Consider the following 15,487-nt stretch of genomic DNA (forward strand, 5'->3'; position numbering starts at 1 on the left):
TTGTGTAGGTAAGGATTTCAGAACAAGCCCCATGTTGATCACTTTTGGTTTCTTACTCTACTGTGTCTACTGAAGAGGGCTTGAGACTCTGGGTGGGATCCCAAACAACCAACTCAATGTTTTAATCACTAACTCATTAAAGGGCAACATCATCATAAATACATTCATTATATGTCATTACATGAAAAATGTATTTAAACCGCATATTTGGGGAGCCATTGAACGCAATTTCTGCCGTGAATTTCCACAAAGAAATTTCCGATTTTCCTTGTGCAACATAAACGTACCACTAACGGAAGAGCCAATCACGGAGTGCTGCCGTAAAGTGTGACGTTCATGTTGTAAGAGCAGCCCGTTGCTTTAGTGAGTAGAGTTATTTATCACTTTTATAATCTTTTCAGACTCTTGTTGACGACGACAGTCAGCGTAAGTATCATATTGAATGTGATTCTCTCATTAAAGATGATTTTATTGTAGAAAATATTCAAGCGAACAAATATTAATCAGCATGTTTCCTGGACAGCTAGCTAGCCTGCTAGCAGCTAACTGCTAACCATTCAGTGATGTTGTGTAAGCGGGATGTTATTTATCTACGTTTCAGTCTTTTATTAACTATAATAAGACATGTCATCTTAGAAACAAGGTCCCAACGCGTCCTGGGAGACTTATAAAACAGTTAAATCAATTCTCCAGTCATGGAAAACACATGAAAATAAGAGAAAAGTCTCTAAATGTATTATAAAACTACATTTCAGAGTTCCCCAAACAGATGATCATCTGAAAGAGCTAAATCAAGTTAAAGATTAATTAAAATACTGACAGTAGTTTATGGACAATGGTTTATTAATAATAAGAAAGGATGTTCCACTTGTTTTATTTAATATTAAACACTTTTGCTGGATGAATTTCTATGATTTTAAGTTATTTATAAATGAACATTTGTTGTCATCCTTATTACTATTATGGTCATAACTTCACCATTAACTACTTGCTTATTAGCGTGCTTATTAGTACCATACTGGCTCCTTATTAGTCATTATTAAGGGGTTATTAGCACTTTATTCTACCATAATAAATAGCTAACAGGTCATTCACTAAGAGTTTTCCCTCCTAATTACTGCTTATTGATCGTGTGTCAGGAAGTTGTTGAACATGAATTATGATCTAAATATGTTTTGCCGAGTTTGGTCTTATAAGAAACAAATGAGGCAGAGTGAAAAACCTGAGAACTAGTCTAAAGATGAAGGCATTTCCTTTATTAAGTTATGACTGTTTTTTTTCTTTCTTCCAGTCATCATGTCGACGCCGACTCTGCTGGTCCTGTTCGGGAGTCAGACTGGGACGGCTCAGGACACGGCTCAGAGGATCGGTCGCCAGGCTCAGAGGAGGAAGATGAAGGTTCAAGTTCTTCCTCTGGACGGTTACAACGTGGTGAGTGTGAGGTGGGGGAGGGGGGTTTCACCCTCTACTCATCTGTTTGGACGGTCAGGTGTAGATCATGTACAGGTTACCCCTCATGTTTCCTCTCTTCATTGTTTCCTCTTCACTCAGGCCAACCTGATCTCAGAGTCTCTGGTTGTCTTTGTTTGCTCCACCACCGGACAAGGAGACCCTCCAGACAATATGAAGGTAAAGAAACGACGGCTGCAACGATGATTTTTTCATTAACTTTTGGTCTTCTCATTATTTTTCTCGATCCACTGATTAGTTGTCTGGTCTATAAATGTGATTGTTCGCAAAAGACACAGATGACGTCGATGCTGTCAGAGGAGGAAAGAAAATAGAATATATTCACTCAAAAACACTTTTTTAGGGGGCATTAAACTCTAACAGAGAAAGTTAAAAGGAAAAGGAGAAGCTAGCTAGCTATATTAGCTGCCTCTATTTTGGGCCCTGCTGCTGTTGATTGTTCTTAATGCTCAGCGTTGTCACAGCTTGCTCCTGTACAAGTTGAAGAGGTAAATCTGCACGTCAGAGCTGAGCTAAGCACCAAACGTTCTGTGCAGATATTTGAACCCCACAAGCTAAATGCAGTGATGTCATCTGAATCAACTTTTTTTTTTGAAACCCAGACGTGATCAGAATTTAACGCTGAAACGCTCAGATGTGTTTGAATATGGATGTGTTTCTAAAGTTGTTTAAATTCTTCATATTCTGATACTTTCAGTACCACGTGTTTGAAAACGATACAGTCTTTAACTTTAACAACAAGTATAAAAAAAAGTACCAAAGCTTTAAAAGTAAATTCAACTCTTGAGTCATATTTTGACCAGAAGCTGCCGTGGCCAAAGAGAGAGAGAGAGAGAGAGGGCGAGTGATTATTGTCTAAATTTCTCACATATGTCAGCCACGTTTCATTAACAAACCTTGCCGACATTTTTGTGCAGTTTAGACAATGTGCAGGAGTTCACCTGCAATTTTTGTTGATTGAAAACTAGAAATGACTCAGTGTTGGTGCCCAGGACTTCAAGTTTCGTTGCCATGGTATCAAGTCAGTTATTGATATTGTTGGATTTTTTAATAAAATTGTATCAAAGTTCAAATTGTGGTATTCATTTGTGACAACCCAGCGGCTTCAATCTTCACTTCTTGAGTTTGTAAAAATGTCTTATTTTTTTAAATGAAGACAGATACATCAAATATAATAATATGATATGGATATAAATATCCATACATTTGTTTTCTGTCCATGTCTTCTCCCGTCACAGAACTTCTGGAGGTTTGTCTTCAGGAAGTCTTTACCTGCTGGGTCTCTGAGCCGGCTGGACTGTGCCGTGCTGGGTCTGGGGGATTCCTCTTATCCCAAGTCAGTCCTCTTCCCGTGTTCTCTCCGCACACATTCACTGTCCTCGTTTTTATAGAAGCATTAACCTCTTGTGTCGTCAGGTTTAACTTTGTGGCAAAGAAGCTTCATAAACGCCTCCTGCAGCTCGGGGCGAGCGCTCTGCTGCCCGCTGGACTGGCAGACGACCAGCACGACCTCGGGTGAGAAATATCTTACTGATTGGACCTTTAAGAAATGTCAGAGAGTAGCCTATCCTGGACAACATCTGTCTCCAAACTCCAGACTTACAGTCCTCTCTGGTTCTACACAAACATGTTACAATGAAGGCGGTGTCGTGCCAGAAAACGTTTGGACATTTCTCTGGGATTCTGTGTCTTATTCACCTCCTGATATGTCTGCATCAGGTCGGACGCTGTGATCGACCCGTGGCTCGGATCGTTCTGGGTGAAGGTGTTTGCTGTGTACCCGTCTCTGTCTGATGTGACCCCTCTGAGGGAAGATGAACCGTGAGTCTCACACTGATATCTCCGTCTGCTGTGGCATGTTCAGTTTGAAAGTTTGTCCCATCATTGTCTCCTGTTAACTTCTAATCCGTTGGGTTTATTTCTTGGTTTCTGCGTCAGACTCCCTCCGTCGTACACTTTCCACTTCCTGGATGATGTGAACGAGAAGACAGAAGACCGGCTGCAGAGTCCTGATGTCCCCTCTCAGTCTCGTCCCTTCCCCTGCAGACTTGTGTCAAACAGACGAGTAACAGCCGAGTCGCACTTTCAGGAAGTGAGGCTCATCGAGTTTGATATCACCGGATCCAACATCGAGTGAGTAACACAACATCTGCCACCAACATGTAATGAACTTTTTACGTTTCTGATTATTGCTAAACAAAAAAGGTTTGTAGGTGCTGAAATACTGTGACACAATCTGGGACACACTCAGCTCTGAATATCGCCCGAAGCAGTCTTTGAAATGTTAATTAAAGGTCCAGTGAGATGTGTAGTGAGTGAGATGATAAAGTGATCTTACTATATGATCAGACATTAATGAAACATGTTGAAGTGCTGGCTTCTCTGACAACAATGCAGCAGCCAGTATGTCCTCCTTCTAACTTTAGATTCTGGTCCTGAATGATCTGGATTTGTTTGGACCAGAGAAGGTAGCCGTTTTTAAGGCGACCCCCACACGGCCGTTTTGGACGCCCCTCGGTTTGCCAGATATGAGAGCAGTTATCAGGTCAAACCAACAGGTGTTGCAGCGATGGAAGCGGGCAAGAGAAGTGGTTCAGATAGAAGTGATTGTACCCGACCTAAAAAGCCTCTGCATGTTTCTAATAAGCTCCACGAGCAGAAACGTGCTCAAACTAGGATCAATATTGGAGATGCTTTTGAAAAATGGAGAGAGGTTAGAACACAGAAAGGTTTACAGACCGATGCAGAGCTGGATAAACACTGAAGCTACAGTGTTCACCACATGGTGACCTGTGTGAGCATCGACTCTAGAGAGGAGGGGGGAGAGACAGCTCTCTATGTTGTTTAGAATATCAACTGCAGTACCCATTTTAAACACTTGGTGTCAGAGTTACATAATGCTCCTTTAAGGGTGCGTTGTAGCATATTTGGCAGATGCAGCACACAAACTATTCTTCATTTACTTCTTTCATCTGTTGAACACAAAGTAAAAGTTTTAAAGCCTCTTCAGACTCATTGTGTTCGTTGTGGTTTTGCGATGCAGGTTTACTGCCGGTGACGTGGTGATGATGCATCCTCATAACTCACCTGAGGACGTCGAGCTGTTTTGTCAGATGCTGAGATTAAATCCAGAGGATAGATTCACCATCAGAGCCGCAGACAACACGGCAGGTTGGGATGTTTTTGTGTTTTTTTTTTTTTGTTTCACAGTGTGCATAATTCAGAACTTTGTGTTCGTAGTAAAGAATCTCTTCATGAGTAAACTTGTGACTGGATTCAGATGTAAGAGCAGTAAGAGCGTTCCAAGAATGTGGAAACCTATTCCCTTTGACGGTCTTGATCTGTTTAAAAATGCATAAATTGAACTCTTGATGGTAACATAATGGTTTCATGATGATGATGAATCTCTTCTGTATCTTTCTTCTCAGTTCCAGCCAGGCTCCCTCAGCCGTGCTCGGTGCGCCACCTGATGGAGACATACCTGGACATCGCCGCTGTGCCTCGCCGCTCCTTCTTCGAGCTGCTGTCCACCTTCTCCACCAACGAGCTGGAGCGAGAAAAGCTGCAAGAGTTCAGCTCGGCGGCCGGACAAGACGACCTGCACGGATACTGCAACCGCCTGCGACGCACCGCGCTGGAGGTGATGACTACCGTTACCCTGTGACGTCTAGTGACTCTGATTTATTTCACAGCCCCTCTGTGTGTTTTTGTATCTTTTTAATTGCTGTGATGTCATGAAAATATTCCTTCCTGCTTTAAATCAGAAAAGTCTGTATTTATTCAGCCATCTTTGGCTTCTGCCCCTACATCTTACTAACTACCCCCAAGGGAGCCAATCATGTCCAGATCTACAGATTTGAACCATTAGAGGCTTTGAAAGATGGACATCCTTATTGAGCGTATCATACTCTTCTCTCCTCCTCTGCTGCAGGTGTTGTCAGATTTCCCACACACCACAGCAGAACTCAAAGCAGACTACCTGCTGGATCTGTTCCCAGAGATTCAGCCTCGCTCGTTCTCCATCGCCTCCTCTCTGCAGGTACTTCACCACTCAAGAGAAATACTCAAAGTTGAACTATATTCTCCTTAAACCTGGCCTTATGTTTCTTTTTCTTTTACATGTTTTGGGGACTAAATAAATATAAGGTGCTACATTTTTTTGTAACTTTTCCAGTTGAATGTTTCAGCCTGCGGCTACAAAACCTGCTGTAGTGGCTGTAACTTGTTTAAAATCCCTGACAGGCTCAGATTGTTATTCTAAGTGTCTGAAATATATAACTAAAGGATCCCTACAGAGATACACCTTTGTGTTTGAGAGGGAGATGATTATTCTTAACCAGAAACAGCTGTCACAAAGCTCTCTTTAGAGGAGCAATATGTAACTCTGACCCCTAGTGTTTAAAATTGGTACTGCAGTTCAAAATCTAAACATTGTAGAGAACTGTTTCCCCCCTCCCCCTCCTCTCTAGAGTCGATGCTCACGCATGTTGCCATGTGGTGGACACTGAAGCTTCAGTGTTTAGCCAGCTCCGCATCGGCGTTCAGCTAGACTCTTCTCCTCTGTCGCCCCCCGGTGGTGGAACAAACTACCAAACTCCATTCGATCTGCAGAGTCCCTTTGAACCTTAGGAAAAGCTAAAAAAAACATTGATGATGATGATATTTAGGATGGTTTGGATGCTGATGTCTATTTTATTGATGATGATATATTAAGGGCCCGAGCACTGACCTCAGAGTGAGGACCCTATTGAGCCTGAAGGAGTTCCCATTATTATTATTATTCTGTGCACAAGTGAATCGTTTATTTGGGGACTTTAACGTGCAGGAAAACTCACCCAAAATTTTCCCTCGTGTGTAATTTACCTGTAAGTAATTTAGACCCCAAAATAAATCAAATATGGGGCCCAGGTTTAAAAGCAACATACTCCCCCTTTAACTTCTAAAAAAAAAAATAATTACATGTAAATAAAAGTTATTGATTCACAGATTGAAACACGATAAATCACAGTGACATCTTGTTTTTGTTCCCTCTCTCCTCAGGCTCATCCAAACAGGCTGCAGATTCTCGTCGCTGTAGTCCGCTACAAAACCAAAATGCATAAACCACGAACAGGTCTCTGCTCCACCTGGTTGGCCTCCCTGGACCCTGAACAAGGTCTCACAGCATGCCCCCTTTGGTCTGTTGGTTACATACGAGCGTACACACAGATATGACAACACTCTCCCTGCAGCAGCTTCTGCAGGAACAGATCGTATGAACAGTTTCTGCTGCACACTCACTCACTGGGAGGAGTTTAAGATGGTACTGGAATCAGCTGTTCACTTAGACTTTAGACTTTATTTATCCCAGAGGGGGATTCAGTTCCACAGTCCATGCAGACCATGCACACATTTACAAACAACAGATGGAGGACGTCAGAGACAACAGACCAATCAGTACTTGACAGAGATGAGCGCTGGCACGCTGACACCCTCGTGTGGTCTCTTTGGGTAATGACACCCACAAGGGCCAGGCAGGATGAGAAGAGGGCCATTTTTAAATACCGATATGTTGTCATCTTTGCATAGTTTGGAGAGTAACAACCTTCTGAGTTTACAGTAACTTGGCATTACAAATGAAATGAAAACCTTGTGAGATCTTATCGTGTTGTTGTAAACTTTCTTCCAGGGGAGACTTTTGTTCCTCTGTGGGTGAAGAAGGGCACTATGAAGTTCCCTAAAGACGCAGACACTCCTGTGATCATGGTCGGCCCGGGGACCGGTGTGGCTCCGTTCATGTCGGCTGTACAGGAGCGGAGCGCGGAGGGCAAACATGGTGAGAACTTTTACTTTCAGTCTTTTTTACTTTTCTCGTTTTTTAAAATTTATTCTGGAACTAAATTTAATCTCCTCACGCTCCTCGTCTTTGTCTCCCTCGTTGTCAAGGTAATGTTTTGTTCTTCGGCTGTCGCTCCAAGTCCAAAGACTTCTACTTCAGGTCGGAGTGGGAGGAGATGACGAAGGCCGGACACCTGACGCTCTTCACTGCTTTCTCAAGAGATCAGGTCAGAGCCATAAAACACTCATCACACATGTCAGTTTCCTGCACGTCGTTCCCCGTTCTCTCTCTCTCTCTTTCTCCCTGGGAAATGTTGGGATGACATGCAGCAAAGGGCCAGTGATAACTTTAAAACTTCAATATTTAAAATATAATACAGCACTGACTCCACCTGGCTACCTGCTGCAGCCCAGTGGAGGTGTCTGAGTCTCCTCTGTTAATAATCAAACTGAATATTTTCCAGGAGGACAAGGTGTACGTGCAGCATCGAGTGAGAGGAAACGCTCAGCTTCTGTGGAACCTGATCGCCAATCAAAACGCCTGTTTCTACATCGCAGGGTGAGTCTGAAGGGTCGCTGTACTTCAGTGTTTCAGGATTTTGTTCTGGTTCTGGTCTGGTGAACTCTGAAACAGGTCGTGCTCGTTCACGCTGGACATGAAGCGATATCTTCCCAGAAATGTGACACATTTCTTTTCCTTATTTTAGATTTAAGCGAAAGTAAATCCCTAAAAGAAAGCTGGTCACTTTATTTTTTAGATGAAGATAGTCTTTTGGTTTTTTGTGTTTCATGCTGAAGGGGCGGCAGCAGCTCAGTCTGTAGGGACTTTGGTTAGGAACCGGAGGGTCGCTGGTTCAAGGACCAAGTCTGGAAATTGGTATGGTAGATGGAGAGGTGACAGTTCACTTCCTGAGCACCACCAAGGACAGCAAGCTCAGGAGCGCTCGCTGTGTGCAGCCCCCTCACTCTGACATCTCTCCGTCAGTGCATGTCCACAGGATCCTGTTTGTGTGTTTCAGCCTGTGTGTGTAGCATGATCATCAACAGAGTGTAAAACTAAATTTCCCATCATAGGATATCTTAAAGTTACTCAGAGATTCTCCGTTATTGTGTCCAAAAGGGGACTGTGACTGTAAAAAACACGACGTTGGTCTTTCTCTTTCTCTGCAGGAATGCCAAACAGATGCCCAACAGCGTGTGTGACGCTCTGAAGGAGGTGTTCCAGCAGGAGGGGGGCGTCTCCTCCGAGGACGCCGAGCGGATGCTGGAGGTCATGGAGAGGACGGGCCGGTTCCAGAGTGAGACCTGGTCCTGATTACACCACTTTGAGTCGCATTAAACTGCTGCTGAGTTCACGGCTCAAAACATTTAAAGTAAAATCCTCCAGGTTTCTGAACACGTTTGATAAAAATGTGTTACATCGAGGAAATACCGTCCGACTCACTGCTCTCTCTTTAAGAGACTCCCTGTTAAAGTTTGAAGTATTGCCTTATTTAAGAAGTGTCTGATAATCAACAAATGGTATCAGAAATATTCCTACAGGTGTCTTATACTCGGCCAAAGAGCAACTTATTGTTAAACAGTAACTTGTTCAGAGTTCACATGATGGAGACGCGTGATTTAAAACAGTCAAAGTGAGTGAGGGGCCTTTTTCAGTCTGCCAAACAAGAAGCTAAAATCCAGAGAAATAACCATCTGTCAAATGTTCATATGCTGTGTGATTTTCACATCTAATAAGAGGCTAATTGGGGCGCCGGTGGTTGTGGTGCGCGCCCCACATACAGAGGCTGTAGTCCTCAAAGCAGGTGGCCCGGGTTTGAATTCGACCTGTGGGTCCTTCCCTGCATGTCATTCCCCACTCTGTCCACTGTCCTGCCTCTACACTGGAGGCTTAAAAAGCCTTTTTTTTTTTTTTTTTAATTATTTTCTCGGGACATTTTTCCCTTTATTGGACAGGACAGCTGAAGAGAGACAGGAAATGTTGGGACAAGAGAGTGGGGGGGATGACATGCAGCAAAGGGCCAAGGTCGGATTTGAACACACGGTCGCTGCAAAGAAGACTATAGGTGTCTGTATATGAGGTTCTTGACATAATCGCTAGGCTATTAGGCGCCCGCCCAAAAGAAATCTTTATAAAGAAACTCAAGAAGAAAGGCGTTCTCTTTGTATTTAAAACTGATTTACTAAAAATGCCAAGAAGAAAATAAAATGTTAAACATATTAGAAACAAGGTGAACTAAATGACCTTACAGAGTGACTGAATTGTAACTTAATGATGTAAACGTGTTTGATGACAGAGTAAACACTCTAATGAACCAATGATGAAGCAGCATACATCTGATTTAAGTCTATGAAATAAATAAATAATCTTTAATTATTATCAGGCTGATGTGATTATTCATTATTTTGTTTTCTAAACTTTCCTACATTGACATCCCTCTAGTCTCTCTAGTTGGCCCTGACTGACTGGGGTAAACTTTGCCAGTATGTCCTCCTTCTAACTTTAGATTCTGGTCCTGAATGATCTGGATTTGTTTGGACCAGAGAAGGTAGACGGTTTTAAGGCGCCCCCACACAGCTGTTTTGGACGCCCCTCTGTTTGCCAGATATGAGAGCAGTTATCAGGTCAACAGGTGTTGCAGTGATGGAAGCGGGCAAGAGAAGTGGTTCAGATAGAAGTGATTGTACCCGACCTAAAAAGCCTCTGCATGTTTCTAATAAGCTCCACGAGCAGAAACGTGCTCAAACTAGGATCAATATTGGAGATGCTTTTTGAAAAATGGAGAGAGGTTAGAACACAGAAAGGTTTACAGACTGATGCAGAGCTGGATAAACACTGAAGCTTCAGTGTTCACCACATGGTGACCTGTGTGAGCATCGACTCTAGAGAGGGGGTGAGGGGAGACAGCTTTCTACAATGTTTTGAATTTGGCAGCAGTACTCATTTTAAACACTAGGGGAAATGAGCAAATAAAACATCAAGGCAGCTTCTTATTTTTTACTGGTGAAAATAATCCATATCATACGAATCATTCAAGGTTCATAAAATTCATGAGTTCAGTCATTGATTATATAAACAGTTTGTTTAAATTAGGACCTTTAGAAGTTGGATGTAAAACATTTTGCTTGATTCAGTCATCAACATTAAGTTAGATTTTTAGTTTTAGACGAGCATCAGTGTCTACAGATAAATAATAATTAAGGAAAAATTAAAAGTCTGAGTTAGAACATAGAGCTAAACTGACCTGTTTTCAATAAGCTGTTCAACATTAAAAAGTCCACAAGCAGCTGACTCGCTCTCTGCTTCCAGCATCCGTCAGTCCAATGAAGCTCATCACACCCTGACAGAGAACTTGGCACCACACTGAACACGTGTAATAAATAAATACAGAGTGGCGTGATGAAAGTGTGTAAACAGTCTGTAAGATTGATGCCGCAGGTTGTGGTCTGGTGACGACAGAGCTGGAAGAAGGAGACGTCTCCATTTCCAAACAGCAGAAGAGTTCCTATTGGCCGACTGTCCGTGTGCAGAAGCTTAAAAGGTGAATATGAAACTGTGATTACTAAAGGAACTGTCCAACCAAACTCCAGAAAGTGGACAGTTTGGATTTATGCGATATGAAAAAGTATCCAAGTATCGGAGATTCTGGCAGCCTTGATTTAGACGTCAAAGTATGGAAAAATGGGGCTGTGGTTAAAAACACCTGAATGTTCTCTTTAAGGCGCACCAGACATGAAGACGGTTCTAGTTAAACGAGTCACTCTGCAGATAATAAATGACTCGCTGACTAGAAGAAGCACTTCGTATACATGCCCCCCCCCCCCCCCCCCCCCCCCCCCTCCTCCTCCTGAAGTCCTCTATCTGAGAGCCAGAGTGTAGACTTGGAAGATCTCCTTTGGGAAGTCCATTTGTTGCTCCTCGTGGACGATGCGGAGACCCGCTCTGCCCACCAGACTGTGAACGATGTCCAGGTCTCTGCACACGCTGCTGTCCACCTCGTCAGGGACCACGCCTTCATATGAAATATTGTCCTTTATCACGATGAGGCCGTTCGGCTGCAGAGCGCTTTGACAGCGACGCAGGAACTCCACCAGGTGATTGTCCGTCAGGTGACCTGACAAGGAGAACAGGAGGGAAGGTGTTTAATGGAGAAGAGGGGTCTAAGATTTAAGTCCAAAAGGTCTGAGTCATGATCAAAAAATCTCAAGTTAAAGAAGAAGTCAGAAGTCAAAACCAACATGATCCAAGTCCTGTTGGTCCCAAATCATCTCCAAAGTCAGGATCAGATCCCGAGTTCAGTCAAAAGTCAAGAAAAATGAACCCCTAAATCAAGTCCCAACTGGAGATCAACAAGTCCAAGGGCTCAAGTCAAAATCAAGACCAACAGATCCAAACATAAGTTCTAGTCAAGGCCAAAAATCAACCCCAAAGAGGATCAACATGTCCAAAGTAAAGAGCAACAAATCAAGAGTTCAGTCAAGAACAATATGTCAAAAATCAAGTCCCGAATCCAGACCTAAGAGTACAATATGATATTGCAAGTCAGGACTAGCTGGTCACTTTTTGAGTCCCTAATCAAAAACCAAAAGTCCCAAGTCAACTCCCAATTCAAGACCAAAGAGAGGATCATTAACCATGTCAAGTTTTGGGTCAAGACCAGCAGATCATTGATTAATGTAAAGAGCATCAAGTCCCAAGACAAGACAAACATTTCTCAGATCCAGACCCAAGTCCCAGGAAATCAGAAAAAGTCCCCCATGTCACTCCCATATCAAGACCAACAAATCTCAATATATTATATAATATAATATCAAGTCTGAAGAACAGCCAAAAAACTAATAATTAAAGTTCACAGTCAAGAAAAGTATGCCTATGTGACGTCGAGTCTGAAGCATAGACCCAACAGGTCCCAGGTCAAGACCAAAGTCAAGACACACAAAGCAAAAGACAAGGTTAAGACCAAAACCCAGGTCAGCTTCCAAGTCAACACCAACAAGTCCTAATTCAGGACTAACAAGTCTCAAGTCAGGTCACATATTGAGATCAAGTCAAGTCCTGATTAGTCAAGACAAACATGTCCCGAGTCATGACCAACCATCAGGTATGGAAACACGGATATAGAGACTCACCGATGACCCACTGGATCCAGATGACATCATAGCGCCCACTCTCTGGTACAAGGTCCTGCAGTCCACAGCAGAAGTAGTTCCCCACCCTCTTTCCGTCCTCCCCCAGGTACGTCTTGGCTTTGTCCAGGAACTCCTGCGTCACGTCCACCAGGTCAGCGGTTTTGAAGAGCGGCAGCAGTAAGCGCTTGGTGATCCTCCCAATGCCGGCACCACAGTCCAGAGCGCAGCCCGTACCCGTCTTCCCCTCACCTTCCTTAGAACGAAGAGCAGAGAGATGTGTGAACACAAGCGGCTACCTTCGACTAGAAAGGCTTTGAAACGGCATACAACTATTTTTTTAAGAGTTACTCACGCCGAGGAACTTGTTCAGGAAAGCTTTGGATCCGTTGATGTCGATGCTGGAGATGCTGCCGTATCCTCCCAGCATGCCATCCACGGTGGGGGGAACCTCCTTCCAGTAGCCCTCTGCATTAGAGTAGAAGCTGCCCTCATTTTCTGCGATGTCCCCCATCCTGTCAGAGTCCACAAATAACACGGTAACATTTGACTTCTTGTCTACTGCAAAGTAAAATATGTGTATGCCCATATGTGGAGTTTTATAAGAGATATTAAATAAGTTCAAAAGGGACATAGGGTAATACAGTTTTATGTTACATTACAATAACTTTCCAGTTCTCCTCTCACTGTGTGTCCCTCTTCACCCTGCTCCACCTCGCTCCCTCTCTGAGCAAAACTCAAAACAAACACAGCAGAAGGAAAGGTACTGTTTTTTAATCTAAGGAGCATTTTATTTAATGTTATTAATTTTTTTCACAAACAGGTCGTTTATTCCCATGTCCATGTTGACGTTGTGCAGCTGACTGTCAATAAAAGTGCCTGTGTGACATTTAGGAAAGTGGCCCATGAAGACCTGGCTTAAGGCTGACTTTGTTGCTTCTTTACAGACATGCATCGTGTCATCTTTTATTGCCATGGAGATACAGTACTTGGCCAGCCCTAACATGTAACAAGCTGTACAGTCGCTGTGCGCTGGATAGTCTAGCGGTTATGTATCGCGCCCCACGTACAGAGGCTATAGTCCTCATCACAGTGGGCCATAGGTTTTGAACCTGACCTCGGCCCTTTGCTGCATGTCATCCCCCCCCCCCCCCCCCCGCTCTGTGCTCCTAACATTTCCCGTCTCTCTTCAGCTGTCCTGTCTAATAAAAAGGCAAAAAGGCCCAACAAATATCTTTATAAAACAACAACAAAACTGTGAAATTGGGGCGCTGGGCTGCAGTCCTCCAAGCGGGCGCCCTGGGTTCAGATCTCTCTCTCTCTCTCTCTAATCTATCCACCGTCCTGTCTCTCAAAAGAAGCCCAAAAATAAATAATGACATGTCGTTCTTTGTTGTACTGCGAAAGCGTTTAGTATCCGACGTCGTCTGTGTTGTGTTCAGGTGACTTAATGTTTCACGTGAGCTGATTCATCCATATTCTGTCATTCCCACTGCAACAAGTTTAAGAGAGAGGGTGAGAGGAGGACAGGTGGAGAGGTCACAGACACACGGGCAGGCGGTGACTGCAGCCAAATTTGGGCAACACTAGGCACTAATTCAGCTGTCAGCGCCCGTCTGGTGAGCAGAGCAGAGGGCACACATTCCCTCTGAGGCTCTGACCAACATTACAGACACACAGCGAGTCTGGATACTAGAAAGTTTGTTTTCTCATGTATAAGGCTACATGATTCAATCCCAATCTCAATTAAAGCCATACAAACAAGTTAGTCACGTTTAGTGTTGTTAAATAAAAAAGGATTTGAGCTGTATTTTCAGGACACTTTTAAAGTTTAAGTCAACTTTAACATCTTGCTTTTTATCATAATGTGTCTGTTCACAGCATGTGTTTTTATTATTAGAGTGCAGGACATGTCTTTGTTGAAAAAATAAGAATAGTGATCTCAACACAGCAGGAGGAAAATCGTGTGTCAACATTACTACATGAGCCTTTTCTTACAGTCAAGATACAGATCACGTTTTTCTATCTGCTGCTCTCTAATAACTGTTTTCATTGTTTAGTTGTGTGTTTGCATTATGTTAAATGTTGATCTATTTTAGTTTATAACCACTTTGTGAAGTTGTTCTAGATATAAAAGTGATTTAGCCTGTTATAAGTTCAGTATTAGTTTTGCTTCTAGTGTTTTAACTTTGTTTTCTACACGTGTCTTCATACAGTGTTTGGGCTGTGAATTATCTTCACATTAAACACAAATTAAATGCAATTTTAAACACTTTTATGAATCAACACGAGTGCACCAGTCCTTAAATGACACCCTGTCATCTTTACAGTGATTTACACACAGTTTGATGCTATTTAAAACATCCTGAACTTTGATTTGTCTGCAATTAAATCTCAATAAAAATGTTTAATTTAACAGTTTGAAATAAGCTATAAGCTAACAATAATGATGACAAATAACCAAACTTTTCGTTTAACTGTCATGATATGAGTTTAATACCTCACATACGAGTGATAATAATGTATTTATTTATTGTTTATTGTAATTAAAAGCTTTAGGCCCTGGCTACACGTGTCAAGTTAGATGTTGTAATTAGCATTTAGCCGACGAGCTAAGCTAGCCGCTAACAAACTCCTCCGTTTTCCGGTTAAATCATATACATCTCAGGTGTTTCTTAACTGTATAAAAGTATTTTCAATCAAACTAACCTGGTTCGTTTCAGCTCCAGGTCCGAGCACCCTCCTCGACCCGGTGTCACGGCTTCACTTTTCTATTTGGGACCATCTCTGCACGCGCACCACGTCATTTCCTTATTTGGGTTTCTGAGCGTGAGGAGAGACAGCAACGCCCCCTGCTGGAGGAACTCTGTACTGCGCTCCAACACGGTGCTCATACCTGGTGGTGAAAGGTTAGTGGAGACCCTGATATTTACAGTCTGAGTAAGACTCGTGAAGACTGCTTTGATGAGTTCTCTGTACAGTCCACCTCCACCAGCTGAGGTCTGTTTGAAGGTATTATATCAGGTATTTTAAAACCCCTAAAATACAAAGTGTACAGACAGCTGAGGTTGGA

At 42.9% G+C, this 15,487-nt stretch overlaps 2 protein-coding genes across 3 annotated transcripts; one reads left to right on the forward strand and one right to left on the reverse strand.

Moving 5' to 3' along the window:
- The first annotated feature begins 327 nt into the window (after positions 1–327).
- ndor1 (NADPH dependent diflavin oxidoreductase 1) lies at positions 328–9,129 on the forward strand. 2 transcript variants are annotated; one of them, XR_009676295.1, is made up of 16 exons: positions 328–426; positions 1,292–1,431; positions 1,552–1,629; positions 2,709–2,806; positions 2,887–2,985; positions 3,190–3,291; positions 3,409–3,603; positions 4,514–4,641; positions 4,899–5,110; positions 5,402–5,509; positions 6,511–6,625; positions 7,139–7,285; positions 7,396–7,514; positions 7,752–7,846; positions 8,458–8,883; positions 9,028–9,129. XR_009676295.1 is itself a non-coding variant. In XM_061061214.1 (15 exons), the coding sequence occupies exons 2-15, from the start codon at positions 1,297–1,299 to the stop codon at positions 8,600–8,602; spliced, it is 1,776 nt and encodes a 591-aa protein (XP_060917197.1). In that variant the 5' UTR covers positions 328–426; positions 1,292–1,296; the 3' UTR covers positions 8,603–8,927. The 2 variants fall into 2 exon arrangements, 1 of the variants encoding a protein (XP_060917197.1); XM_061061214.1 differs by lacking the exon at positions 9,028–9,129 and having other exon boundaries at positions 8,458–8,927.
- Positions 9,130–10,271: 1,142 nt separating this feature from the next.
- ntmt1 (N-terminal Xaa-Pro-Lys N-methyltransferase 1) lies at positions 10,272–15,257 on the reverse strand. Its single transcript, XM_061061215.1, has 4 exons — positions 15,124–15,257; positions 12,770–12,929; positions 12,418–12,670; positions 10,272–11,402 (listed from the first exon to the last, which is right to left on the reverse strand). The coding sequence occupies exons 2-4, from the start codon at positions 12,926–12,928 to the stop codon at positions 11,146–11,148; spliced, it is 669 nt and encodes a 222-aa protein (XP_060917198.1). The 5' UTR covers position 12,929; positions 15,124–15,257; the 3' UTR covers positions 10,272–11,145.
- Positions 15,258–15,487: the final 230 nt, after the last annotated feature.

Source organism: Labrus mixtus, chromosome 17, assembly GCF_963584025.1.
Source record: "Labrus mixtus chromosome 17, fLabMix1.1, whole genome shotgun sequence".
Lineage (NCBI taxonomy): Eukaryota > Metazoa > Chordata > Actinopteri > Labriformes > Labridae > Labrus > Labrus mixtus.